Genomic DNA, 27,430 nt, shown 5'->3' with positions numbered 1-27,430 from the left:
TCAGAGCTGCAGCATTTAAAATTTAATGTAAGTGTATAAACAATTCTACAGCTTATGTCCAGTTATTCAGTTATTTTATGTTCAGTTATTCACAAACAGACCTGAAGATAGATGCAAGCTTTATGGCAAAGAATGAATGATCTGAATTCTCCCAATTAGGCCTCTATTATCGAACAGTACTAAGTATTCTAATTTTAACTTGTTTTTGAAATGTGTTTGAAAGGACATAGGGTCAGTGTTGCACAAATTCTTGGTTTTAGCCATGATTGCTAAATGTGTTCAAAGGCAGTGCATCTCTGAATATCAGTTGCTGGATGACAATAACAAGAGGCAGCTCTGAGCTCTTCTAGGCCTTCTGGGGATACCTAAGCATTGCAGGAAACAGGATGTCAGACTAGGTAGACCTTTACTCACCTGGACACTTGCATTCTTAAATCTACAGTAGTTATTATTATTAGTTCCTCGCATCCTTTCCATGACAAGAGATGAACTGTGTTAACCATATGCATAGGATTACACTAGGGTTGCCAGGTCTGTGTTGGAAAATACCTGGAGACCTTGAGGGTGGATGTAGGATAGGGTGGGGTTTGAGGAGGGGAGGAGCCTCCACATGGTACAATGCCATAGAATCCACCTTTCAAAGCAGCCATTTTCTCCAGGGGAGTTGATCTCTGCCGGCTGGAGATCAGTTGTAAAAGTGGAAGATCTCCAGCCCCACCTGGAGGCTGGCAACCCTAGATTAAACTGAACTGCAAAGGATGACTTATTTGTATAATTACCCAGTCCTGTGATAAAGCTCTAGATGACTCTGAAGGAACTAAGGAATTCCCCATGTGGAAAGATCTTAGCATAGTTTATTGTATTTTTAAACTGTAGATCTCTTTATGGGTATAATGAATGAGGAGAAGTGAAGTGAACAAATACATGCATGGAGGTATTAGATAGCTTTTCCTTTTGGAAAAGTGTTGATTGATGTTTCCTCCATTTCATGAACAACGTCTAACAACTCTGAACCCAGCTCAGCTTCTCTGATTTTTCTGACGGTTTCTGGAGTGCTCAGCTGGTAGGATTCCGCGGTTTTTATCTGCACACATCTTAGGTACCTTAGACAGGTGTCTCCTATTTTGACAAAGTCCTGGTAGGTGCTCTCACTGGAAAAGCAGTACAAAACTGGGTCAGCAACACAGTTGAAAGTGGTTAGCAAAAGAGAGAAATGGTAGCTGTTAAAAATTGCAGCAGCAAAGTCACAATTTTTCTCAAAGAGACTACGCACCAACAGTAGAACATGATATGGCCCAAAGCAAACCAAGAAAATAACAATTGTGCTGGAAACCAGACGTTTGATTTGGATCTTTTTCTTCTTCTGAGTGCCATGACTCTTGCGTACAACTCTCAAAATGCCACAATAAGAAAAAAGTAGCAGAAAAAATGGGAACATGAAGCCAGCAGCAAAACGGTAATAATTGATGTTGTGCTCCCAGTTTTTGATGGGATAATGCTCAAAGCACACTATGTGGCTTTCCAAGTCCTTACTCACTTCGCCGTGCTTAAAAACAAACCAGCATGTCAGAATTTCCTTGGTCCAGATGGTAGCGCTTACCACGATAGCAGCCTTCATTGTGCGACACCAGTAGAAGCGGAAAGGGTGCACCACAGCCAGGTAACGGTCAATTGAAATGCAGCAGAGGAAACCCACACTGATGTAAATATTCTCATACAAGAGGATTCCACAAATTTTGCATAGAAGTTCATCATAGGTCCAGTTGTCATGCTGTAGAACATACTGGACCCAAAATGGCAGAGAAAATATGTAGAACAGATCTGCTACAGTCAAATTACAAAGGTAGATTCCCAGTTCATTCTTGACCTTAACCTGCAAGTAGGCATAGTACAGTGAAAGACAGTTGGCTGGGAGGCCTACCACCAAGACAAGTATGTATATCACAGGTGATAATGTCTGATGTATTCTGTGATTGATGGTGCAATTCACAGTATTATTTTGTATCACATCCTCTAGAAGATTCTCCATTTTCTGTAATCAGTGACCACAATAAACTTAGCAGGGAAGGCATTTATCTACCATTTCATTATGTCTTGTCTTTTCTTTATAGGAATGTTGCTACATGTAGACACCTGAGAGGGGAAAAATCACAAAGGAAATGAAATCTGATGATATTTTCATAGCCATCTGCAATTCTATCTCACTGATTTTTTTTTTTAAAAGATAAACATTTATTGCAAGCATGGACACATTTTTAAATTAGTGATCTATAACAACAATAATATATACATAATAATTGTAGATCTGTGGTCTTCAGTTTGTAATTCTTTGACATGATTAAAATTAGAGTTTATAATAATTATTTACCACTGTCACTAAACCCACTACAAACTATAGTTAATTGGCAGCTGGTAATTACCAGCCCTCCTATATTACACTTACAATTCAGAGCAACAGGACATTGTGATTACCAACTGCTAGTAATTGCTATGGATTAAAGATCTGTGTCTAGATTACTTGGGTTTCTTTTAGTTCCTTCCAACCACCAATAGAATTCACCCAGTAGTTTTAGCAAATTATGCTTAATTATGGTGTTAGAAGTCTATGAGAATAATTCCTCATTAAAACACTGATTCACTTAGTAAAAACAGATTAGTACAAAATAAAGAAATAGCAGTAAACATTGATTTTTAGCCAGATACTTGACTGTTAAAAGGTAGGCAGATGGACGTAATATTAATTGCACAAGCATCAAACCCAGATTTTATCTTCTTAAATTAAAAAAAAAAATCCTTACAAAGATGAAGCCCAGATTATAGCTCTTGATGACCTTTGGACATCCATCCAGGATCAAGTGAATGCAGTTTGTAGCATACTTAGTTTTATAGAAAAACCTTATCTGGAATCCAGGGCCACCAAGTGGGGAGGGAACTGGGGGTACAAAATTCACAGGGCTCAAAGTCAGTTTGAGGGCCCAGAGAAGTTAGAACCATCCTGTATTTAACTAATGTATTTATTTTCCTCTTAGTGCAGTTCTTCACTGCAGCCACTTGGGGCACAGATGAAACAGAGCCTCTTCCTTTTTGTAGCTGTTTGCTAGTTGCCACCCTTTTTAGCAGCCATTTTGTAAAAAAGTTCTCCATGGCTGCAGACTTTCTAAACCACGAGGCTGAAGCAAGTATTTACGGAGCAATTACAAGATGTTCCTAAGCCCATCAGGTAACCTTAGGGTTGCCAGTTCTGTGTTGAAAAATACTTGGCAACTTTGGGGGTGTATCTGGAAGGGGAGGTTGGGGAGGGAGGGGCCTCAGCATGGTACAATACCATACAGTCCACCCTCCAAAGCAGCCATTTTCTCCAGGGGAGCAGATCTCTGCCAGCTGGATATCAGTTATAAAAGCAGGAGATCTCTAGGCCTCACCTGAAGGATCACAAGCTTAAGTAACCTGGAGTGACTTAATTTCTCTCCCAATCCAACACCTAATTCTTCTGTGTTGCTGCCTCCTTTCCAGCCTCCTCCTTCTCATCCCTTCCCTGTCTGGGGAGTTAAAACATACTCAACTAGTAAAACAGAAAACGTCTATGTCAGTCTTTCCAAGAATCAATTAAAGCAAAAAAAAAAAAAAAGGATGTTTCCCTCCCACTGTATTAGAGGTAATAAATCAAGAATAGTGGATGCCTTACAGGAATGTCTTTATGTTATTTATTTATTCATTTATTTATTCCATTTCTATCTCACCTCTGCCAAAGTGGGCTCGGGGTGGGGGTGGGGGGTCACAACATAAGTTATACAACTCATGCCTAAAAATCTAATTTGCCTCAAAATCACAATAACAACATTAAGATGTCATCGTAAAATCATGTTGCCCTGGGTCTGTTCTGATGTTGACAGGTACGGTCTGATCAGTGGGTTCCCCAAGTTATAAGAGCCAATTTAGTTTCAGTTTATATACATGCTGCATAATTCACTGGGTAAACTACTATGAGGTGACATCTGCTGGTTTAGAAAACTTTTAAAGAGGATTAGATAAATTTATGGACATGGAAAGGTCCATGAGTGCCTATGGTTACCAAACAGAACCTCCACGTTCAGGGACAGTATACTCTTGAATACAACCTTGGGGAGGAGCAAGGGATTCCCAGAAGCATTTCTCTGGCTAGTTGGAGAAATAGGACAGTATGCTAAATAAACCTCTGGTATAGGGTTGCCAAGTCCTCTTCATACCCAGGCAGGGGACATTCGCACACACGACGCGCACATGTGGGACGAATGATGTCACCCAGAAATTACATCATCAAAATCCTGCCGCCCGTGCGGGGCCGCTCTAAGCATTTCTGGGAAAACTCTATGATTTTCCCCAGACACTAGCCATTTGGGAGTTTTACCATAGAGTTTTAACCTCCCAATGGCTTTTGTACCATAGAGTTTTAACCTCTCAAATGGCTAGAGTTTCCCCAGAAACGCCTAGAGTGGTCCCACATGGGCGCTGTCATTTTGATGACATCACTTCCGGGTGACGTCATCGCAGGGGGAAGTTGGGCCGGCAGGTTCAGAACCTCCTGCCCGGACCGGGAGCTTGGCAGCTCTACTCTGGTATGATCAAGGAAGCTTCTTATTTATTCTTATGAAAAAGCCAGAGCATGTTGTTATCCTGTCCTAGGATTACCAGATGTCCTTTTTTTAGAGGACATGTACTCTTTTTGGGTGTCCGTCCTCTTTTGGGCTTTTTTTAAAAAAACTGATGAAAATACCCTCTTCTGCAGTTGGAAGGTCAGGAATATTCCTATTTAGTAGAACTACGTCCTTTGTTTGCTTTTCAAAATATGGTAACCCTATCATTTTTACAGAGGAGTTAAACTTTTTTTCAGTGATCCTGCTGTTTCCTTGGCATTTTTCAGTGTGCTAATCCCCATTGAATAAAATGGGACTTACTTCTAGGGCTTTTTTTGTAGAAATAATAATAATAATAATCTTTAATTTGTATCCCGCCCAAGGCTCCACAAGGCTCACACCTCCTCCGGCAGCTGGTTCCACTAGTGGGGAGCTGTAAACGAGAAGGCCCTTTCAATTTGGCCTCCCTTGGCTTGGGGACTGCCAAAAGATTTTGAGAGCCAGATAGCAGTACCCTCTGGGGAATGTATGGGAAGAGACGGTCCCTAAGGTAGGCAGATTCTCAGCCATATAGGGCTTTAAAGGTGATAACCAGCACTTTGTAATTAATTCGGTACACTATTGGCAGCCAGTGCAGTTCCCACAGCCTCGGCTGGATGTGCTCCCACTTAGGGAGCCCCAACAGCAGCTTGGCTGCCACGTTCTGCACTAGCTGCAGTTTCTGGGTTCGGCACAGGGGCAGCCCCATGTAGAGTGCATTACAATACTCCAACCTTGATGTGACCGTTGCATGGATCACTGTTGCCAGGTTGTCGCACTCCAGGAAGGGAGCCAACTGCCTCGTCCACCTAAGATGATAAAAGGTGGATTTAGCAGTGGCTGCTATCTGGGCCTCCATTGACAAGGCAGGCTCCAGTAGCACCCCCAAGCTATTGACCTTGCGCGCCATTTTCAATGGCGCACTGTCAAAGGCTTATAGGGGGATTTCCCTTCCCAGACCACCATGGCTCAGGTGAAGGACCTCTGTCTTTGCTGGATTCAACTTCAACCTACTCAGCCTGAGCCACCCTGCCACCGCTTGCAGTGCCAGGTCCAAATTTTCTGGGACAGAGTCAGGTCATCTGTTCATCAGTAGATGAAGTTGGGTGTCATCAGCATACTGGTGGCAGCCCAACCCATACCTCCAGGCAATCTGGGCAAGTGGGCGCATATAGATGTTAAATAGCATCGGGGAGAGCACTGCCCCCTGTGGCACCACACAATTAAGTGGGTGCCTCTGGGACAGTTCACCTCCGATCGCCACTCTTTGTCCCTGACCATCAAGGAAAGAGGAAAGCCATTGCAAGGCCAACCCCTGAATCCCTATGTCGGCGAGGCGGCGGGACAGCAGCTGATGGTCTACTGTATTGAACGCAGCCGATAGGTCCAACAACATCAGTACCGCCGAGCCGCCTTGATCCAGATGCCGCTGGAGGTCATCCACCAAGGCGACCAGCACTGTCTCCGTCCCATGACCCAGGACTGGTGGGACGGAAGCATCATCCAGAAAACCCTGTAACTGTAACGGTACTGTAACACTACTGCCCTCTCAATAATTTTGCCCGGCCGGTAATGTGCCAATTCGGTCGGAAAAAGCCCAGCAGGAACTCATTTGCATATTAGGCCACACACCCTGATACCAAGCCATCTGGAACTGTGTTCCTATGAGTTCCTGCTCAAAAAAAGCCCTGCTTACTTCTAAGGTATCTGTTTAGTTAGATCTACTAAGCATCTTGTGAGTCTGCTCCCCCACCATTTCATTTAGTAGAAATGTTTTGAAAGTGTTTTTGCAGTTAAGTACTGCTTGAGAGAGACTGGTGTCTCATTTAATTCAATGGGGCTTATAGCCAGGTAACAATTGTTATTCTATTTATGGTAACAGCCAAGTAATTTGCTTTGTTTTGGATCAGGGTCATGGGAGAGGGCTAACATGGAATTTTTGTCCAAAGGCCCATGGCGGCTTTCAGCAGCCCTGCTGAAAGCAAATCCTTTATTTCAAGGGTAGTTGCCTCTATTGTTAAGCGATCAAAGGATACGAAGAAACAACTTCAAGGCAAGGAATCTTAGGAAGATAAACTAATTATTTAAAATCCCAATTAAATGAAAGTAATTAGGAGCAAACAAGTGATCTTCCGTGTTGTGATTTCTTGTTGGAGGATAATTTACCATGCAGCTTAAAATTTGTATGAAATCCAAACCACCTGCTACAATAAAAATTGTATTTCACAATAATAGTTACACCATTTGAACATGAATCATGGCAGAAAGCCATTGGTTGACCTACCTCTGTCCAATCACTCCCCCCCCCCCTTTAAAGCCAAGTAAACTATTGGCCATTACCACATCCTATAAGAATGTACTGTATTCTGTCTATGCCTTCATAAATTCTACCTGGCTACTACTGCATAAGATAATAGTTTCCCACTATCCTATTCCTACTTTCCTATTCATATACTACTTTTAACTTAAAGCATCAATTATAAACTTTATTATATTCTGTTTTGACAAGTGCTTTGTAAATTGGAATGCAATTATGCCCAATTTTCAGGTAGAAACTTAGCCTAAGAAATTTTGTCTTCTCAGTCACAGAATAAATCCATGGCAAAAATGACACTTGAAACTCCCCCTCCCCCCCCAATTTCCCAGATGCTACTCTAGATCTTTGAGGACTAGTCTAAACTGATTCTGAGTAATTATATAGAGACAGAACTTCTCTCATCAAATTGTTGGTTATAGAATGACTTGCAAAGGCTGCCCCTCCAGAGCTAAGATAAAGAAACAATGGCCCAGTCCAGCAAATCACAGTTATGATTTGTTCCGGTAGAAAGCCTTAACTTGTCTGACTAATTTTTTGTGGGATTTAGGACCAAAACAGATATAACTCTGAGAGATCCTGGAAATCTGACCCTACTCACTCTTGCTGGACTGGAGAAAGTTCATAGGGTTGGGGCCTGGAGATCTCCCACTTTTACAACTGATCTCCAGCAGGCAGAGATCAGCTCCTCTGGAGTAAATGGCTGCTTGGAAGGGTGAACTCTATGGCATTGTACCATGCCTAGGCCCCTCCCCAAACCCCCCGCTCTCCCAGATCCACCCCCAAAGTCTACAGTTATTTTCCAACACAGACCTGGCAATCCTATCCATGAGCATGAACTGAATTTGCTTCAAAGTTTAGTTTAGTTTATTCAATTTGTATCCCCACCGAAGCAGGCTCAGGGCAACTCACAACATGCAGTAGAGTAACAATAAAACAATTTAAATCAAACATCAATTAAACAGTTAAAACAATATAAACAATTTGGTGCTAATTACCATTTAGTTACAGATGGCGTTCAGTATTCTTAGGCATCCTTTACAGCTAGTACATCAGCAATTTCAGTTGAAAGCTAACTGAAATAATATTGCCTTGCAGGCCTTGTGGAACTGGGCAAGGTCCCGCAAGGCTCTACCCTCCTCAGGCAGTTGGTTGCACCAATGGGGAGCAGCGATTGAGAAGGATATTTCCCTAGTTGTTTTCAGTCTTGCCTCCCTTGGTCCGGGGATCCATAGTACATTTTGCATTCCAGATCTAAGTACATGTGGGGAGAAACGATCCCTAAGGTAGACAGGGCCATATAGGGCTTTAAAGGTAATAACCAGCACCTTGTAGTGAATGTGCTCCCACATGGAGAACTAGGGTTGCCAATCCCTAGGTGGGGGCAGGGGATCCCCCGGTTTGGAGGCCCTCCCCCCGCTTCAGGGTTGTCAGAAAGCGGGGGGAGGGGAGGGAAATGTCTGCTGGGAGCTCTATTATTTCCTATGGAGATTTATTCCCATAGAAAATCATGGAGAATTGATCCAAGAGTATCTGAGGCTCTGGGGGGGGGGCTGTTTTTTGGGATAGAGGCACCAAATGTTCAGTATAGCATCTAGTGCCTCTCCCCAAAATACCCCCCAAGTTTCAAAAAGATTGGACCAGGGGGTCCAATTCTATGAGCCCCAAAAGAAGGTGCCCCTATCCTTCATTATCTCTTATGTAAGGAAGGAATTGAAAAGGTGTGCCATCCCTTTAAATGTGATGGCCAGAACTCCCTTTGGAGTTCTATTATGCTTGACACAACCTTGATCTTGGCTCCACCCCTAATGTCTCCTGGCTCCACCCCCAAAGCCCCCAGATATTTCTTGAATTGGACTTGGCAACCCTATGGAGAACCCCAATAACAGCCTAGCTGCCACATTCTGCACCAGCTGTAGTTGTAGTGACAACTTACATTCCCTTACATTTTACAGTGTTACCGAAATTGTACTTTCTATATTTGCACTAAGGTCAAATGACCTTACTTTTAGAAGACTTTGAGATTGCTGTGCTTTTTAGCTACTAATCATATTAAACTTATTTGATACCTTTCCTCATTCTTGTGGTCTTTACCTGTAGACCCATAAATATTACAGAGTGGGGAAAATGTTATCCAATTCTCCCTTCTTGCTGCGGCCTACTTTGCCCCTGACTATTCCAGCAGTTTTATCGGAGGAGTTAGGGGCTCATGGTGGAAGGAGAGGATGGTGAGAAAGATCTACTTCCATTAAGTCCATTTCCAGGAGTATATCCAGCCCACCAAAAATTTACAGCTCTCCTTTAGTAGGAGGAAACCACTAAAGTATTCTGGAAATTTCAGATATTTCTAATGTAAACGCTTTTCTAATATAACTAACAATATTTAAATGAAACACAAGCAATAGTGTAATTAGTCATCAATGTACATTTTTCATTGTACAAATAAAGACAGGTTATTGCTCATTGCATCACCTAAAGGAATGAACTGTTCTGAACTTGGAATTTCCTGTCTCTTCAGCTTCCTTTCGCCTTGTAGCCAGAACTTTGTAAGATATTTTATTTTTCAAATAACGGTTCTGACTATAAATTGTAAACCAGTCTTTTTGCCAGCTCAGGAGAAATCAACTTTGTAAAAGAACTTACACAACAGATTTGGATCACATCTTTGTAGGGAATTTACACCCCTGCCTCCCTCCTCCTCTGCTTTTCTTCAATCTGATGTAAACTATTTTGAATGGAAAAATCTTATGTACATTCTCCACATTTAATCTAAGGTCTCTGTTAATATCTAGTAGAAGTGAATGAAAATATTCAAAAATATCCTTCCAAAAGGATGTGGACAGATTGGAGAGGGTGCAAAGGAGAGCAAGGAGGAGGATCATTGACTAAGTCCCATGAGGAAGGTTCTGAGGAACTTGGGAGTGTTCAATCTAGAGAAGAGAAGGCTGAGGGAGGACATGATTGCTCTCTTTAAGTATTTGAAGGGCTGTCACTTTGAGGAGGGCAGGGAGCTCTTTCTGTTGGCAGCCGAGGAGAGGACTCAGAATAATGGGTTTAAATTATGGGTGGGAAGGTACTGGCTGGATATTAGGGAAAACTTTTTTACAGTAAAAAGAGTTGTTCAACAGTGGAATCAACTACCAATGGAGATGGGGAGCTCCCCCTCACTGGCAGTCCTTAAGCAGCAGCTGGACAAACACGTCAGGGATTTTCTAGGCCAGAGGTTCCCAAACCCCGGGTCCCGTACCGGGACCGGTCCATGGCCTGTAAGCAGCCGGGCCTCCACTCCCTGCCCTCCAACACCCCCCCCTCGCTGGTGCCACCCCCCCACCCTATTGAGCAGCGCCACTACTCAGTCACCTTTGCCTCCCCCGCACGACGAGCTTCGGTTTGCCACCATCGCCAGGGCCTGTCCCCTCCCTTCCTTTCCCCAGCACCCAAGTCGTGCTCCGCCCCCCCCCCACCCACGCAATCAGAGGAAGCTGGGAGGCCCTACCCACTTCATCAGGGACCAGCCTGATTCAATGTTCTTGGAAAAGCAGGCTGGAGGAGGAGGAGCTTCGCCCCTCTCTCCCTTCTGGAAGGGGAGGGGGAGAAGTAAGTAAGTAAGTAAAATTTTATTTGTATCCTGCCCTCCCCGCCTAGGCAGGCTCAGGGCGGCTAACAACATTTCATAAACATACAATAATAAATATAAAAACTTTAAATTTAACCATATAAACTTTAAATTTAACAAGCCTCCTTCAGCGTGCTAGAATCAGCCTGTTCCTGGTGGCGGGGAGAGACTGGCTTTGGAGCTCGGCTCTACCCTCTGCAGCAGCAGTGCTGTTTTGGGATGGGGTTGGTTCCTGCTGCCACTGGCCTGCCTGGGTGCTGAGTGAACTCAACGCTGCTTTCCTCCCCGATCAGGTGATCGACGGGGGGGGGGGGGGGTTGTTTGCCTTTACACAGCTCAGAGTGGAGCCCTTCCAGACATTAAAAATGACCTGGGGTAGGGAAGGGAGGAAGGAGAAGGGGGGCAAGCTAGGCAGGACACCGTGGATTTCCTCCCAAATATGGGAGTTTCCTCCCAAACACCTAGTTTCTTTCCCCACCCCAGGTCAATTTCAATGTCCAGAAGGGTGCCAGAAAACAACCCTATTTTTTTATTACGCCCCCTTTCAGTCAGGCAGTCTTTTCCCGTCTTCCTTCCTTCTTTCTTTCTCTCTCTGTCAGACAGTCTTTTCCTCTGTCTTCCTTCCTTCCTTCTCTCTCTTTCTTTCTCTCTCTTTCTCTGTCAGGCAGTCTTTTCCCCATCTTCCTTCCTTTCTTCTCTCTCTTTCTTTCTCTCTCTCTGTCAGGCAGTCTTTACCCTGTCTTCCTTCCTTCCTTCCTTCCTTCCTTCCTTCCTTCCTTCCTTCCTTCCTTCCTTCCTTCCTTCCTTCCTTCCTTCCTTCCTTCTCTCTCTTTCTCTCTCTCTGTCAGGCAGTCTTTTCCCCATCTTCCTTTCTTCTCTCTCTCTCTCTCTCTGTCAGGCAGTCTTTTCCCCGACTTCCTTCATTCCTTTCTTTCCTCCTGCTCTCTCTCTGTCTGTCAGGCAGTCTTTTCCCCATCTTCCTTCCTCCTCTCTCTTTCTTTCTCTCTCTCTTTCTCTCGTTTTCTGTCAGGCAGTCTTTTCCCTGTCTTCCTTCCTTCTCTCTCTCTCCCTCCCTGTCATTCTTCTCCCCCCACCCCCCGTTTTTCTTCCCCTGTGACTCTTGTGCTTTTTCTTGATTTTTATTTTTAAAATTGCATTGCAAAATCCCCTTATTCTCCTACCTTTCCTAAACAAAATATTGCAAGAGTTTTAAGCATGTTTGTACATCATTTCTTATATCCTGGCTCCACCCCCAAAGTCTCCTGGCTCCACCCCCAAATTTTAGTGGGCCACGAAGAAGTGCCAAAATAACTGGGCCACCAGGGGGGTGGGGTTGGGAAACCCTGCTCTAGGCTGATCCCGCATTGAGCAGAGTTGAACTAGATTACCTGTATGGCCCCTTCCAACTCTGTGATTCTTTGGAAACATTCTTAGTGGTTTTAATTTAGTTAGGAGCACAACCCAAGACTGTATAGATAATAATTTTTCAGCATCTTGAAATCTGCCTTAGATAATGATGCTATAACCCAGGGTTGTCAGACTCATTTGTTACAAGAGCCGGATCTGACATAAATTAGACCTTGTTGGGCTGACCCATGTCAGGCCAGGCCATGTGTGTACCTATTTAAGATTAGGTAGCAGAGATAAAAACTTTATTAAGGACACAGACAAACACAATTAAAGATTTTATTTTTAAAATAAAAACATCATTTTAAAAATAAAAATGCTTAACACATTAGCACTCCTTGGTCTTAAAGTGCTTTCTTTGTATCTCTCCCATGAGATCCAGGAAGCTGGGCAAAAGAAGCTCTGGCTCTTTCCATCCTTTCCCAGGGGGGCAGGAGAGGGAGCAGCCTCAGCCAATTTAAGGAAGAGAGGCTTGGCTCAGTAGCTCTGCTGTGCAATTGAGAGAGCCCAGCAAAGCAAGCTCTCCCTTCCCCCTTCCTCCCCAAGGGAGGAGCCTCAGCCAATGGAGAAAACAAAGGCTTTGCTCTGTGGCTCCTATGCAATTGAGCAAGCCCTGCAAAACAAGGTGTTATGTAGAAGGAAGCAGATGACAGCCAGTTGCTCGGGAGCCCGATAGGAGCCCTTTAAGGGCCTGATTCAGCCCCCTGGCTGCATGTTTGACAACCCTGCTATAACCTCTTACAAACCAAATAATATGTACTCACTAGTAAGTGGATCAAGTCTTTCCATGGAGAAAGGAAACCAAGGGCTGTGAGGGAGGAGAAAAACAACACCAAGGAAGCAGCCACAGCCAAAGGAGACTATCTTTGGCTGCACCAAATGTGCTGCTTTTCAAAGTGAATGTTTAAAATAGAGGACAGAATATATTCAATAAATCCTAGTAAAAACCTAGTGTCTGATATTAAATCATGTTATATTGCATACATTGTAAAATAAATTATTCATTCTTCCTGTGTGGATCAGTTGCTGATTTCCCTCCTACCGACAGTGAATCTTCTAAAGGGATGTAGACCCTTGGAAAACAAGTTTCCTTCAAAACAAAACAAAACCTAGCTAGGCAGAGGCTCAAAGGCTGAATCCAGCATTCACAACATGCAATTAAGTACCCAATGTTAAACAGGAAGCCTACTAAAAAGAGAACTGGGCACAAGCCAGCAACAGCTGAACAACCTCAGCGAGGAGAATATGGACAACAAGTTACCTCACAGCAAACTCCTTTTAGTAGAAGCAACTTGAATAGTAAAACAGTTGCAAGTTTTCGTAAATGGTTCTTGCAAAAGGAGAAGAGTCTTTATGCATTTAAAGGCAGCAGAAGAAAAAAAAAACATTATTGCCAAACAATACAAATACATGGTATATGGGTCATCCTAAGTCCTAGAGTAGAATGGTAGAAATCACACAATCATCACATCCCCAAATCACAAATTTTAAAAGTGCTTTTAAAATGGTTTAAAAAAAAACAAAGAATGATTAACCTGGGTTGCCAGAGTTAGACAATTATGGCTTTATCCATAGATGGTGGCTTCAGAACCACTTTATTTTGGAGGACAGCTGCTTGTGCTGAAGGAATACTCGAAACTTTGCAGAGCAGAGCTGTAGGATACACAGCTGTATTACTGAATAGTTGTTTTTGCTGAACAGGCAGCTTGTTTTACAATTTTTACCACTAAATGACCTGTTAACCATGAGGGTAATATAAAAATGAGACCTGACTGGTCATTCTCTAGAAATACCCCTATTTTGGGGAGCACATTATATCCTTTGATCACCTTAAAATAACTTTTTTCTTTTATAGGCTGCAGCTGCTGGGGCTGCATTTCCAAGGGGACACTAACCAGGAATGGTGGAGTGCTGGAGGAGGAGTTAGACAATTATAACTTTACCCATAGATGCTGACTTCAGAACCACTTTTGGAGGATGGCAGTTTATGAAGGGGGAGGAGGAAGAGATTGGATTTATACCCTGCCCTTCACTTGGAGTCTCAGAGTGGCATACAATCTCCTTTCCCTTCCCCTCCCCACAACAGACACTCTGTGAGGTAGGTGGCACTGAGAGAGCTCTTTCAATAACTGTTCTTGAAAGAAGAGCTTTGAGAAAACTGTGACTGACCCAAGGTCACCCAGCAGCTGCATGTGGAGGATTGGGGAATCAAATGTGGTTCTCCCAGATTAAAGTCTGAACTCCTTACCACTACACCAAACTGGCTGTCAGGACCTTGTCCCTTGTACTCCTTTCCATGCCAAAACCACTAACTCCAAGTTACTGTTATTACAAGGGGGGTGGAGTTAAGAGTACCCCATATTTTTTTCTCCAACAGTTTGGGGTTATAGAGGGGAGAAACAACTTACAGGGACTTAAAAACTTGTTTCTGTATAGAAATTACAGCTCCAGTGGCCACAATCTATCATTTAAAATAAAAGTCTGAAATGATCACAGATCTACATGAAACATTTGCCCTCAGTGGACTTTTAAGCCTATAGGGCTTAGCTACCTGATATGCTTTCGCCGGATCTGCTCAACAAACAATGGGAATCTTTTATTATTTTCATTAAAATTCACCTTTCTCAGTGGGACCCAAGCTGGGTTATAAGTATGATAAAATTGTAGAGCAGAGGGAGAAAGCCTGAACAAATTATGCCTAATTGCCAACATATCAGTTTAAAGAAATAAGACCAGCGTGATAAATACTTTATCCCTAATAAAAGTGACTTCCTAAGTCAAACATTTACATTCCAGCGTTGCTGCTTCTATAAGAAAGCCCTCCTGAAGAATTCTGTTTTGCACATTTTGCCAAACAACAGAAGAATGGGAGCCTTCCTCATACCCTCAGGGGGATCATTTCAAAATGCAGGAGCCACTACAGAAAAATGTATGTGAACAGGCATTTCAGAAGGCTTTGCTCAGATGATCAGAACTGTCCAGCAGAACATAGCAGGAGAGGCTGTCCTGCAAGTATATATGAACTGTGGATTAAGGGTTTTGTAGCATCTTGAACTGAATCTAGTAAGTGATCACTAACCAATGGAGAGTCTGCAAACAGAAGTAACCTTTTGGATTCCATACCAATTGCAGTTTCTGAGTGGTGAAAGTGTGCACAAACCTGCTTTGAAATGGGATCACACAGCATGCAGGGAGAGGAGGTGTAAACCCTCTATTTTCCTAACTTGAAACAGCCCCAGAGAGCTGCTGCTTCCCTCTTCTTCAGGAACACTTAACATGTAGCCTATCAGAAAGCATGGGGCTGTTTCAGGTGGGAAAATGTAAGCAGGGTAGGGTAGGGGAGAGGCTTAAGCTCTCTCCTTGTGTGCAAGGTCTCAGTCTGAATTACACCCACACAGATCTAGGAAGCACAGAACTCCCAGATTGTCTCTTTCAACCCTGCCTGGGGACAGACCCAGGAAAAGTGGATCAGCCAACTTCAGCCCGTTATACCACAGCAGTTCTTTTCTAGTTATGTTCTTTCTGTCCTTGGAAAAGTTTCTTTGAAACACTTTCTTAAAATGGATTGTTCTGAAGAATCACACACACCTTTACTTTGGTACCCACCAAATGAGGTCTCCCTGGGACATGTTGCAACTTACAACCTGTTGTTTATGGCCATCCAGCCACCAGCTCTTGTAATAAGCACTCAGCCAGTTAGCTCTTGGAGCTTTTCCCCACTCGAACCATCACCATCTCCAAAGTACAGCAAATGCAAGGAAGTCAACAGGCTTCAGCACAATATAATCATGCACATACAGTTTTTTTTCTTTCAGCAAAGAATAGGCACAAAATATGAAGTAAAGTAGTAACACTGGATTTATTGGGCACCAACCAGATTTCGCTGTTATTTTATTTTAGTATATTTCTATTCCGCCCATTCCCCGTAGGGCTCAGTAGGGCTCACTGTCAAGCAAATGCCATTTGTAAGTGCCCTTCCTGGGGTCTTTGCACTTGGAGATGGAATACCATATCCTAGACCCTGCTGCTCAAGCTGGACAACAGAGAAGTGATCATGTACGTTGATGGTATGTTCACCTGCCAAACATACTCACCACCAGGGGTGAAATTCTAGCAGGCGCTCATTTGCATATTAGGCCACACCTGATGTAGCCAATCCTCCAAGAGCTTACAAAAATGAGCCTTGTAAGCTCTTGGAGGATTGGCTGTATCAGGGGTGTGTGGCCTAATATGCAAAGGAGCTCCTGCTAGAATTCCACCCCTGCTCACCACAAAGTTTTGAGCATCCCTAACGGTAATGCTTAATGCTTTTTTTTTTTTTTAAAAAAGATGTAATCGATCCTTAAGCACTTCTTGCTTTAGAATGGGAGAGATATTTATACTTCTAAGAAATATAAAAATTATAAGTAAAGGACAGCCATCCTATACAAACTATATGATGTGGTGGAGGGAAGTATGACAGAATCATGACTCCAGTAAATCTCTTAGATGCACAGACTTCAGAAAGCCAACAACTAATGGCTGGTTTGGACTTGCACTCAAGGGACTCACCTATTTATGATAGTTCTAAACTAAGGTGCATGTACAGATGTACAAGGTTTAAAAGGGTTTTAAAATAACATTCAAATCTCATAAATCACAATATAACAGTTTAACTTTGAGGTTATTCCTGCTTCCTGGTAGGGTGAGGCTGCAGACCGGAGGAATAGGCTGGTGGCATAGTGTGTTCAGGTGGGTAGCTGTGTTGTTCAGGTGGGTAGCTGCATTGTTCTGTTTCTTCAGAACAAAGTTTGAGTCCAGTGATACCTTTAAGACCAACAAGTTTAATTCTGGGTATAAGCTTCTGTGCACAGGAAACTTTGTGCTATAGTGTGTTGTTTGTGTGAAGCACACGCTCTGTGAATTCTCACTTTTCAGATAAGTGGAAAGAAGGACATAGTATTGCACTTCATGAGTGTTGGCAGTCATTTAAGTGCTATTAGGTGAAAAAGAAATACATAGTTTCCTTCAGTATGCTTACTCTCTTTCTATTGAGCTCAACCAACGTAATTGACTTTCAGTTCAGTTCTACTCCTGCAGTTCTACCAATGTCAGCCATTTGTAACACGAACAATGGATGAAGTCCAAATATAGCTAGCTCTTAAAGTGCATGTTGCATGCCAACTTTGTCTAAACAAACAGGGCAGGATTGCAGCTGCCTGAGAAGTTTGTTAGTTTAGCTTATGAAAGTCTCAACTGTGTTTGACCTCTCAGCAACTCTAAAGGATGCTGCTGCTGCTGTACCCATTTTACAGATTAGAAATGAAAGCTGTTCCAGTAATTTCCCTAAGACCAAATACTGGGGTCTGCTGGAGAAAATGGCACAGCTTCTAATAATATGAAACTAGCACTGAACCTCAAGGGAAAACAATTAAAAGGAGAGATTGTATATCCTAGTTCATGAAAGAGGGGTGATACCAGGACCTAAGCACAATTTCTTTGGTCTGGCACAAGCCTCTACCACCCCCCCCCCCACACACACACACTTCCTTCCCATACATATTATTTCATGAGTCAAGACATTTAAAAATATATATATGGCTTTACCAATTACATAAACATATTGCAGAAATGAACTTACAGTTTGAACTGCACTCCTGATACTTGGTTCCTGATAAAGCATACCTGTTCCCATCACCCCCTTGATCGCTGATTTATATATTTACACCTTGCTTTCCCCCCTGAAAAGCAAGGTGTAAATACATAAATCAGCAATCAACGACTGATGCTTGTATAGGGGACTATCTTTACCTTTCCCCCTGAAGAGAGCCATTCCTGAGCCTGTTTGTGGGAAGGGCAGGCTGAAAATTGAATATATAAAATCAAATCAAAAGGGCTTACACAACAAGGGAAAAGACTATATCAGAGCAGTAAGCCACAAAAAAGCCACGGTTACATCCTGGGCTGGTCCCAGACACTGGCTGGCTTGTCTGAAGTCTCAAACTGCAAGTCCTGCCCTTCAGTCCACACCCCTGGCCACACTTCATAAGGTACCTGGAAAAGGAAAGGACAAGCCAGTCTTCAGCAACGATGCTGGACAACTCCTTAGACAGTTTGGGTCTTGGATGGTTAAAACAAAGTGAAGGGAGTGGGAAAGAGATATAAGTGGTAGTGAGAAATTTTTCAAGGGGAGAGAAAACATCCAAGGTGGGGTAGACACAGGACAGAGGGTTACCCAGTGAAGAAGAAGTGGAAAGGGGACAGAACTTCTCCAGACCACTAATGGCTCTGATGGATTCTACTTCCATCCAGTCTACCAGGTCTCCAGAGTGATCCAGACCCACAGAAATACTCTGGTGGTGACATCAGACCTTGTGCTGATACCTGTGTCACCAACAAGGAAAGTACGGTGGCAGTATTGTGGCAAACATACATGGGTAGTAACTTTAATAGTAACAGTACTGAGAAGTGTGTGGCAGCAGTAGAGGAGATGAAGCTTGTTCATAGTTTAAAACCAGAGTGATATGGTGAGATCATATTAGGGGCCTGCTTCTGTTGCATTCTCATTCTTGTCAGTAGAACGGTAAAAATGGCCAGTGCCTTCTTGGACTTTCTGAATAACCCATCGAAAATTTCAGCCTCAGTTGTTGAGGCTAGTGTACAGTAGTGACATCTTTACAGCATGTTCAAGACAGACAAAAGGAAATATTATACACAGAGAGTGATTAAAATGGAATTTGCTCCCAAAGGATGTAGTGCTGGTCACAGGAATAAACAACTTTAAAAGGGGATTAGATAGATTCATGGAGGATAGGTCTATCACTGGCTAATAGCCATGATGACTGAGGGAAACCTCCATGTTCAGAGGCACTAAACCTCTGAATCCCAGAGCCAGGAGGCGACATCAGGCCTCTATGCCCTTTTGGTGGATGTCCAGAGGAACTGGTTGGCCATTGTGTGAGACAGGATGTTGGGTTAGATGGGCTATTGGGCAGATCCAGCAGGCCTCTTCTTATGTTATTTCACCATAGAAATCTTTTGAACTTAATTAATTTTAGGAAGGAGGAGTGAAAGAAATTGTATACCATGTGCAAAATCTTAGATCAAGTCAGATATGCAGTCTTGAAGCTTGTATACTGGGAACTTTTGCACAGAAAATTCTTTTGCTCAATGTACTTCAGAGCCCTCTAATTTGAGGGCTGATCAGGAATAAAAGCCCCACTACTGCATCATTGAAATAACTTTGAAAGCAGTTTTAGGCACACTTGGAATCTTTTAGAATCAATGGCATTTAGGCCTACAGGAAGCTTTAGAAGAGCTTCCGTGTGGTCTGAAGCCTCCAGCTGACTGTAGTGAGTGCTGGTTTTGACTGGTGCTACCATCAGGCAGAGATCCCTGCTCAAAACCACTCCCAGAGCCACCATCACCCTTTTGCTTTCTCATTACAACACAAGGGGTTGTAATTCTAGACTGGGATATACCCATGAAATCAACCCGCTGCACCCATTCCAGCAGTTCTGGAGTGGTATGGGATTAAGTCAGCATAAATGGAGCAGCAGCCTACAAACCCAAGTCCAAATTTCAAGGACTCATTTTGAGTTACCAGAAGAAGAAGATGATATTAGATTTATATCCCTCCCTCCACTCCAAATCTCAGAGTGGCTCACAATCTCCTTTATCTTCCTCCACCACAACAGACACCCTGTGAGGTGGGTGGGGCTGAGAGAGCTCTCACAGAAGCTGCCCTTTCAAGGACAACTCTTGCAAGAACCATGGCTAACCCGAGGCCATTCCAGCAGCTGCAAGTGGAGGAGCGGGGAATCAAACCTGGTTCTCCCAGATAAGAGTCCGCACACTTAGCCACTACACCAAACTGGCTCTGTTCACATAATACCCCCACTATTTCATATAGGGCTGTTCCAGATACTACATTTTTCTTCTGTGGAGAAATTCATGTGGATAAAATTATATGGAGCAATTCATGTGGAGAAAATACAAATTCCAAACACATTTTGAGGCAAAATGAGGGAACTAGATTATTGCTCTTGGATTTGCCCCTCCCCCCAAATCCATGGAGTTCATACTATATTTATTTATTTAGGAAGAGAAAGGGTTACAAATGCCATAATCTGCCTATGCACTGAACCACATCATGTTTATTACTTGCAGAGAGTATTATTGTTGTTGCTGCTTCTATTAACCTACCCGAAAGCAGTCAAAAGCAGATGTATACTTTTCCAGAGAGTGCCGTAACTCTTATTAGGATAGTATTTGCAAAGCAAAAATACACAAACACATGCAATCTGCTGCAAGCTTTAGAATTAATGCGTTGAAGACGTGCTTCTCATCAAATAAAAACACAAGCAGCACATCATTAGGGAGTTTCAACAGTGCCATCAATTTGCTCTTTCCTCCTCTGGGACAGCGTGTCTTTCTCGGTTATCAGAAGTTGGCTCGGCTAGCCTGCTGGTGCTCTGCATGTAACTTGTCCAGAGCAAAGAGACTGTGTTTATAAGCAAATATCCAACTGGGAACATCCTTTCCCTCCAGATAAAAGCCTCATATTTTCATAATTAATAGTCTTGAAGAAGTAAGCTGTAACCTACAAAAACCATATGCTGCATTGCAAATTAGTTTACAGTATTCAAAGTGTATCAAACTAACACTAACTGGACTATGGAAAGGTATTTTGGATGGTCATAGGTGAGCAGGGGAGAGACAGCAAGACAGACATTTACTTCATCTGCTTAACTATATCACCACAAGTGGTGATAACCATGGAGGAAAATGCCACAGAAGAACACAGTAATTGATCTACAGTGTCAAGACTATGTTCCTGCTTTGCAGTGGAAGCCACCTTTGCATTAAAGAAAGGTAAAGGTAATCCCCTGTGCAAGCACCAGTCGTTTCCGACTCTAGGATGACATCGCACCACGACATTTTCACAGCAGTCTTTTAACAGGGTGGCTTGCCATTGCCATCCCCAGTCATCTACACTTTCCCCCCAGCAAGCTGGGTACTCATTTTATCGACCTCAGAAGGATGGAAGGCTGAGTCAATCTCGAGCCGGCTACCTGAACCCAGCTTCCGCCGGGATAAAACTCAGGTTGTGAGCAGAGAGCTCGGACTGCAGTACTGCAGCTTTACCATTCTGCACCATGAGGCTTTGCATACTAAAATACAATTTGTGGAGAGGGAAAAGGTGAAAATGACAGGGTGGCATTGCCGGTGCCCATGGCTTAAGGCCTGTTTGCCAGATACACCGCCAGCTAAGGATGCCTGTGCATCCAACCAGTAAGCTTCAAGGTAGCTGGTTTTTGTCCCTTTGAACTGCAGCTGGGATACAAAACAGAAGTCTAAACAGGTGATGGTCCAGTGTACAATTCCTCCTCTCAACTCTCAAACAAACAGGACAAAATTTGAGTCCAGTAGCTTCTCAGAGACCAACCAAATTTCCCAGGTGAGCTTTGATCCGTGAAAGCTGATACCTTGAAAAATGTTTTTGGTCTCTAAGGTACTACCTACTCGAACTGTGTTCTGTTCCCATGTGAAACTATGCTCATAGGAGGAGAACCAGCCTAATGCCCAGGGCAGGATGAGCAGGAACACACAGTAACGCAGTTCTGGTTGGCTTGGTGTCAGGGGTGTGTGGCCTAATATGCAAATGAGTTTCAGCTAGGCTTTTTCTACAGAAAAGCCCCTGCTGATGCCTACCTCTGTCTTCACATTCCCATGGCTTGGGTTCCAGTCTGTTCCTTCTCCCCAAGCATAAACACCTTGCGACATTCTTCTCCTAGACTCTGGTCCTTTTTAAAAACAATAGCTATATTTGAATATCTTTTTTGGGATGGGACCTAAGGAGACTTGCCATTTCTCTTGATCACTAGAGTGCTCTTATTTGTGGTGGAGGGGTTGGTGAACAACCTTTGTGTCTCCTCCTGAGGTTCACCTGGTTAGTTTCCCTAGCAGTCTATCCAACTGTTGCTGGTGATGGTATCAAATAGACTTGGGCTGGGAACAAATGGCAGGTGCTAACAATTGCTTAGGTCATGGGAGAGGGAGTAGATGTTGCTAGGGTCCAATCAAACATGGGGTGTGTACACACAACAAGCAAGCCAGCTGTTAAGCAACCAGGGGTGACTATTGCACTAATTTAACCAAGTAGCAATCAGTTCATCAAGCCAGTAGCTGGGTAACGGGTGAAGACACAGCACAGGACATTGGAAAGGAGAGCAATAGAGTAGGAAACCTACTACAGGGAATTAAGTATTAGTGGCAACCTGCTAGAGGCAACTGAGTATTAGCCTTTGTGTAATAGAGTGCTGACCATCACTGGCTCGGAGCTTATAGGAGAGAACTCAAAAGGGGGAAAGTTTAGGGAGGAAAATAGAAAGGAGGCAGAATTTGCAACTGTTGTGGCTCTGTTGTAGGAAGTGTCATAGCTCAGTGGTGGCTTATTTATTTTTATATCTGGCCTTTTCATTAAGCTAAGGGAAGGTAATCCTTCTAAAAGGATCATTTAAAACCAACAAAGACTAAACATCAACAGGTACAATGCACCATCGCACAAAAATACTACATTTTTAAAAATTACAACAGCAGCAGCAGTACAGCAAAACCAGTTCACACTGCAATAAACCAGATTACAAACAAGGAATTCTAAAAATCCAGTCACTAGGAGAGAGATGCAACATCCCCAATGCAAACTCTCAAAGCCTAATCAGACAGAAAAAAGACTAAGAAGCCATCTGTATGGCCCATATTATATCCAAATGCTTCTGTGAAATAGAATGATCAACAGGGTCAAAGTTCACAGAAAGATCAAGAAAGAACATCAGGGATCATGATCTTGAGCCATGTGCAAGCACCAGAGCAACCAAAGCTATTTTGGGCCCCAAACCAGGCCGAGTCAAGGGCAGACGTGCCGTTCAGGTATGCCTGGAATTGTTTTGCCCCCATTTGCCCCATCACATTGTCCCAAACCAGAAAGATTAAAATTAGCCAAGGGGAGAATCAAACAGTGCTGCCCACTCACTAACAATTTTTACAACTATTTCATCTTTTATGTCCTAATTTATCAGAGAAGCCATTTTAAGAAGCAGCTCCCCCCCCCTTAGTTGCCTTCAGAATTCTTTGAAAGTTCTGTCCTATCAGAGACATGCTAACAATTCCAGCCAGTGGGATCTTTATCCCAGCAAAATTTCCTCAGTGAGGAAGGGCAAGGATGTAGTTTGCAGGCAGTGAACTTCACAACCCTATGGTACCTGGGTCTCCATGTTCCAGCATTCTAACCAGTGTGCCAGCCTGGTTCTCACTGTGCTTAGTGTCAGCCTCAAAGGCAAAGTTAATGTGGATCTGTGTCCACTGGATTGGATCCAGCCAGCTTTGCACTCCCCATTCCTTTGGTGGGGATCATGGAACCTGCATGATCAAAAGCCATATGTGAGTGAGGCTGTAATGCAAATGGTAATGTGGTAAGGTTACACCAAAAAAGCCTACTGGGTCCAACCCATTGAGTGGGAGCCAGTTTGGTGTAGTGGTTAAGTGTGCAGACTCTTATATGGGAAAACCGAGCTTTATTCCACACTCCTTGGGTCAGTCATAAATCTGTTCTGGAAAAAGCAGTTTCTGTCTTAGCCCCACCCACCTCACAGGGTGTCTGTTGTGGGGAGAGGAAAGGAAAGGAGATTGTAAGTTGCTCTGAGTCTCTGAGTAGTGAAGGGTGGGGCATAAATCCAGTTTCTTCTTCTTCATCATCATCATGCAGCACAGGTAACTGGAACAGTTTTCCAAGTTGATTCACACAAAGAAATATGCTTTGGTAGGTGCAGGTAACAGGCAGTCCCCCATCCATCACCATTATACATTAGGGGTGAAGAATTCCCACAAAATAAAGGGCCACATTCTCACCTGCATTGATTGTGGTGATTTAGTCTGAGGTCAACAACAGTTCTCCAAAGACTAGGTCATTTGGACTAAGCTGTTGAGGCAATACAAGAGAAGGAAGGTTTATTGGAATTGCAGGACAACAATGGTGGGCAGAAATTCACCAAAATTATGCAGACTTTTGTGAACTCTTGTTGAAGTGGGGTTGATTCTGCTGTTGAGTATTTCTCAAGCTCCCAGGATGCTCCCTTTAGACCCTCCCCCTGATGACCCACTAAAGTGCATTAGGAAGACTGGACTCATAAACCAATCCACCATGGTGAGAACTGGAGAACATTCATACCTATAGGTTGCTGGCTGTGGCTACCATGAGTAGCTCATGAAATTTCTTATTTCAAGCTACTCTTTCCTCCCATGACTTGGATCCTATAAAATGGTTCCCTCTGTACTTCTCCCTCACTGCTGCAGATGCTTCTCCTGCTACAGTGCTCACTTTCTCTGCTGCTAAGACTTTCATATGTACAAGGTCAATATTTTTTGAGGAGCCTTAATGCAAAGCAGAAGTGCTAGGGGTAAAGGAAAACCTCCAGTGGTCAGAGAGAGCTAGAAGGAGAGCTGCATTATTGGTTCCAAGTCACTGTCACCCAACTGATGGGCTGGCAGTTCCACTGAAACCAGATGGGGTGTCTCAAAGATCTCTGACTGTGCTACATCAAACTTCTGGAATTTGTGAGCAATGATCCCTTTCTCAATGTTCTTTTCATTTTATCTCTCTGTGAAAACAAACAACACAGTTCTAGGATGCATCAAATGGCAAAGGGAGTCCCACAATTTCATGATGTTATTCGATATTTTTGAGAAGATAGGTCTACTCTTCAAGTGCAGATATGATCTTCAAACAGAATGCTGGGCCTTACATCATTTTGTTCCTTAATAATACAAAAGTGGATGACTAAAAGATTTTATGACTTAGCCCGAGTGTAGCTGAATCAGTCTTAAAAATTCACTAGGACGTGACATTCAGCAAAGTTCATGTAAAGGCCAGTGGAAAAATCTAAGGTGCATCGTGAGACCACCAGTGTAATATGGAACGACAGGAAATACAGCCTCAAAAACTAATTATAAAATCCTGCCAGAATGATTTGATCATGGCTTCTGTTAATAGCAACCACATCTGCTACTAAATAACAGTAAACATTCATGAAGGAAAGCACAGAATATTGGACGTTCTGTAAAGTATTGGTGTTATTTCAAAGGTATGTACTAAGGGTGGGCATGAACCGAACCACAAATCATAATTCATGCTAATCATGATTCATTGCTTGTTCTGAATTGGTTCATCTGATCCTGCAGCACCTGAACATGAAAACGAACCAGACTTTTTTTATTGGCATGTCATTTGGTTTGTGTTTGGTTCATTTTTTCCAGACAGCCTGGCATGATTCCCCAGCCCCCTGTGCTTCCAGTCAGTTTCCAGTGAAACTGACTAGAAGTAGCAGCTCCCTCTCCCCAGTCCCCTGTGCTTTTGGTTGGTTTCCAGTTAAACTGACTAGATGGGACACCTGCCTTTGGGGAGCTGTAGCTCACCCCCCCCCCAATCCAATTAACACCAAACTTGGAGAGCAGGTAGAGGAGAGTCCATTGAAGAGTTTGGCATTTCTAGCCCACTGGGGAGCCATTCTATACCTTCCCGAACTGAACAAACCAATTAACCATGAATAATTCGGGAAATTGGAAAAACACACAAACCGAACCACCCAATGAACAATGAAATGAAATGAACCGCCATTTTCACATTCCATTATTTATTTATTTATTCAATTTATATCCCGCCCTCCCCACCAAGGCGGGCTCAGGGAGACCTAGTATATGCCCATACCTAGTACATACATGAAGCTGCCTTATACTGAATCAGATAATTAGTTCGTCAGTACTGTCTACTTAGCTTGGCAGTGGCCCATATGTGTCTTAAGTAGAGGTCTTTCATATCACCTACTGCCACCAGCTCCTTTAACTGGAGATGGTTGGGATTGAATTTGGGACCTTCTGCATACCAAACAGATGCTCTATCACTGAGCTATGATCACAATCCAGAAGGAGGGGAGTAGTCAAAGGATGACCAAATGTTTCACTTATTTGTTATATTAACTGGGGCTTTAATCCCACTTTGTATTCCTTAACTGAATCATTATATAGGCTTAAAGGGAACTTTGGCAGGAACATGACATGAACATACCTTACTTGAATTCCCTCCAATGCATACAAGGTGAACTCCTGAGAGGATTGCTTCAATGTTCCCTGGCCAAGTTACTGTCAAGAAAGTCTAGCACCATGCTGAACAGTTTCACACCTGCACAAAAGCCACTTGTCACTGCTGAGAATGAAATAATATTATATACTGGAGAAAGACAGGCAGTATCCCCCAGGATCATGCTTAGGTCAAACTGATTGACTTGCATTAAGATGTAGAATCACTTACAGTTCATCCTCATTATTGCACACGGCCAGGTTGATCCATCTTTTAAATGTCAGACTTTGTGCCAATTGCGTTTGCTGCTGTTTGGACCTGTGCAGTCAAGCAGCACCTGTTTGAGAACTAATCACAACAAATGATGTCAAGAGAAGCTGGGATCAGTGGCTTTGTGCTTTTTTAAAAACTGGAGGTGGTGGTGGTGGCCAGGGAGTCTGCTGTTGCCAGTGAGCAGCATAATTGTTCAACCAGACATATCCTAACTGCTTGCCAAACAATTGGCTCCCGGCTCACAACTGATGAGCAGGATGTGAGCCAAGCCAGTTAAGTGATTGAGCATGGCTAATCAATTGCATGTAGTACCTGTGCTATCAAAGGCTACATGAAGATGTCACAAGAAACATAATTTTTAGAGCCACTTTGGTGTAGTGGTTAAGTGCATGGACTCTTATCTGTAGGCTTCCCAATCCCGCCCCTGGCGGGGGACCCTCAGATTTGCAGCCTCCTCCCCTGCTCTCCAAAAATCTGGAAGCGGGGGGTGGGGGGAGAAACGGCACAAATTTTGGTGCCACTCACTCTGGGCCAGTGAGAGAAAAGAACATGCGTGTAGGCTTCCCAATCCCCAGGTCCCAGCCGGGGATCCCCCGTTTTTACAGGCTTCTCCCCACCCCCAGCCAGCTGGCCAGTGGGGGAAGCCCCACCCACACAGTCATCATGTCGTTGTAGAGCTCCTGCAGCTTTAGAAACCTGCAAACTGATCCGTTTGTAAAATGTGTGCCTTTAAGGCTGCACAGGAAACAGGAAACAGAAAGGGCTTCATTGGAAAGGGTCAGTAATAGTTTCCATGGAGAACAGCCCCTCTCTTTCTTTTGCTTTCGTTTTCACAGCAAGTAAAGTTCTGCAGGAAGAAGATCTAGTAAGTATTTTGTGTGTGAGAGGGGGAGGGGGAAGGGGATTCCCTGGTTTGGAGGCCCTCCCCCCCCTTTAGAAAGCGTGGTGGGGAGGGAAATGTCTACTGGGCACTCTATTATTCCCTATGGAGAACGATTCCCATAGGGAATTGATCCGTGGGTATTGGGGGCTTCGGGGGGCTATCTTTTGAGGTA

General features: G+C 43.5%; 1 protein-coding gene across 1 annotated transcript; it reads right to left on the bottom strand.

Annotated features, from left to right (window-relative positions):
* Positions 1–834: 834 nt before the first annotated feature.
* Positions 835–21,943, bottom strand: GPR68 (G protein-coupled receptor 68). Its single transcript, XM_060262005.1, has 2 exons — positions 21,683–21,943; positions 835–2,133 (listed from the first exon to the last, which is right to left on the bottom strand). Exon 2 carries the CDS (start codon positions 2,027–2,029, stop codon positions 938–940), a length of 1,092 nt encoding a protein of 363 aa, XP_060117988.1. The 5' UTR covers positions 2,030–2,133; positions 21,683–21,943; the 3' UTR covers positions 835–937.
* Between the last annotated feature and the right edge of the window lie 5,487 nt (positions 21,944–27,430).

This window comes from Heteronotia binoei, chromosome 21 (genome assembly GCF_032191835.1).
Source record: "Heteronotia binoei isolate CCM8104 ecotype False Entrance Well chromosome 21, APGP_CSIRO_Hbin_v1, whole genome shotgun sequence".
NCBI lineage: Eukaryota > Metazoa > Chordata > Lepidosauria > Squamata > Gekkonidae > Heteronotia > Heteronotia binoei.
This window is presented reverse-complemented; position numbering and strand designations above follow the sequence as displayed.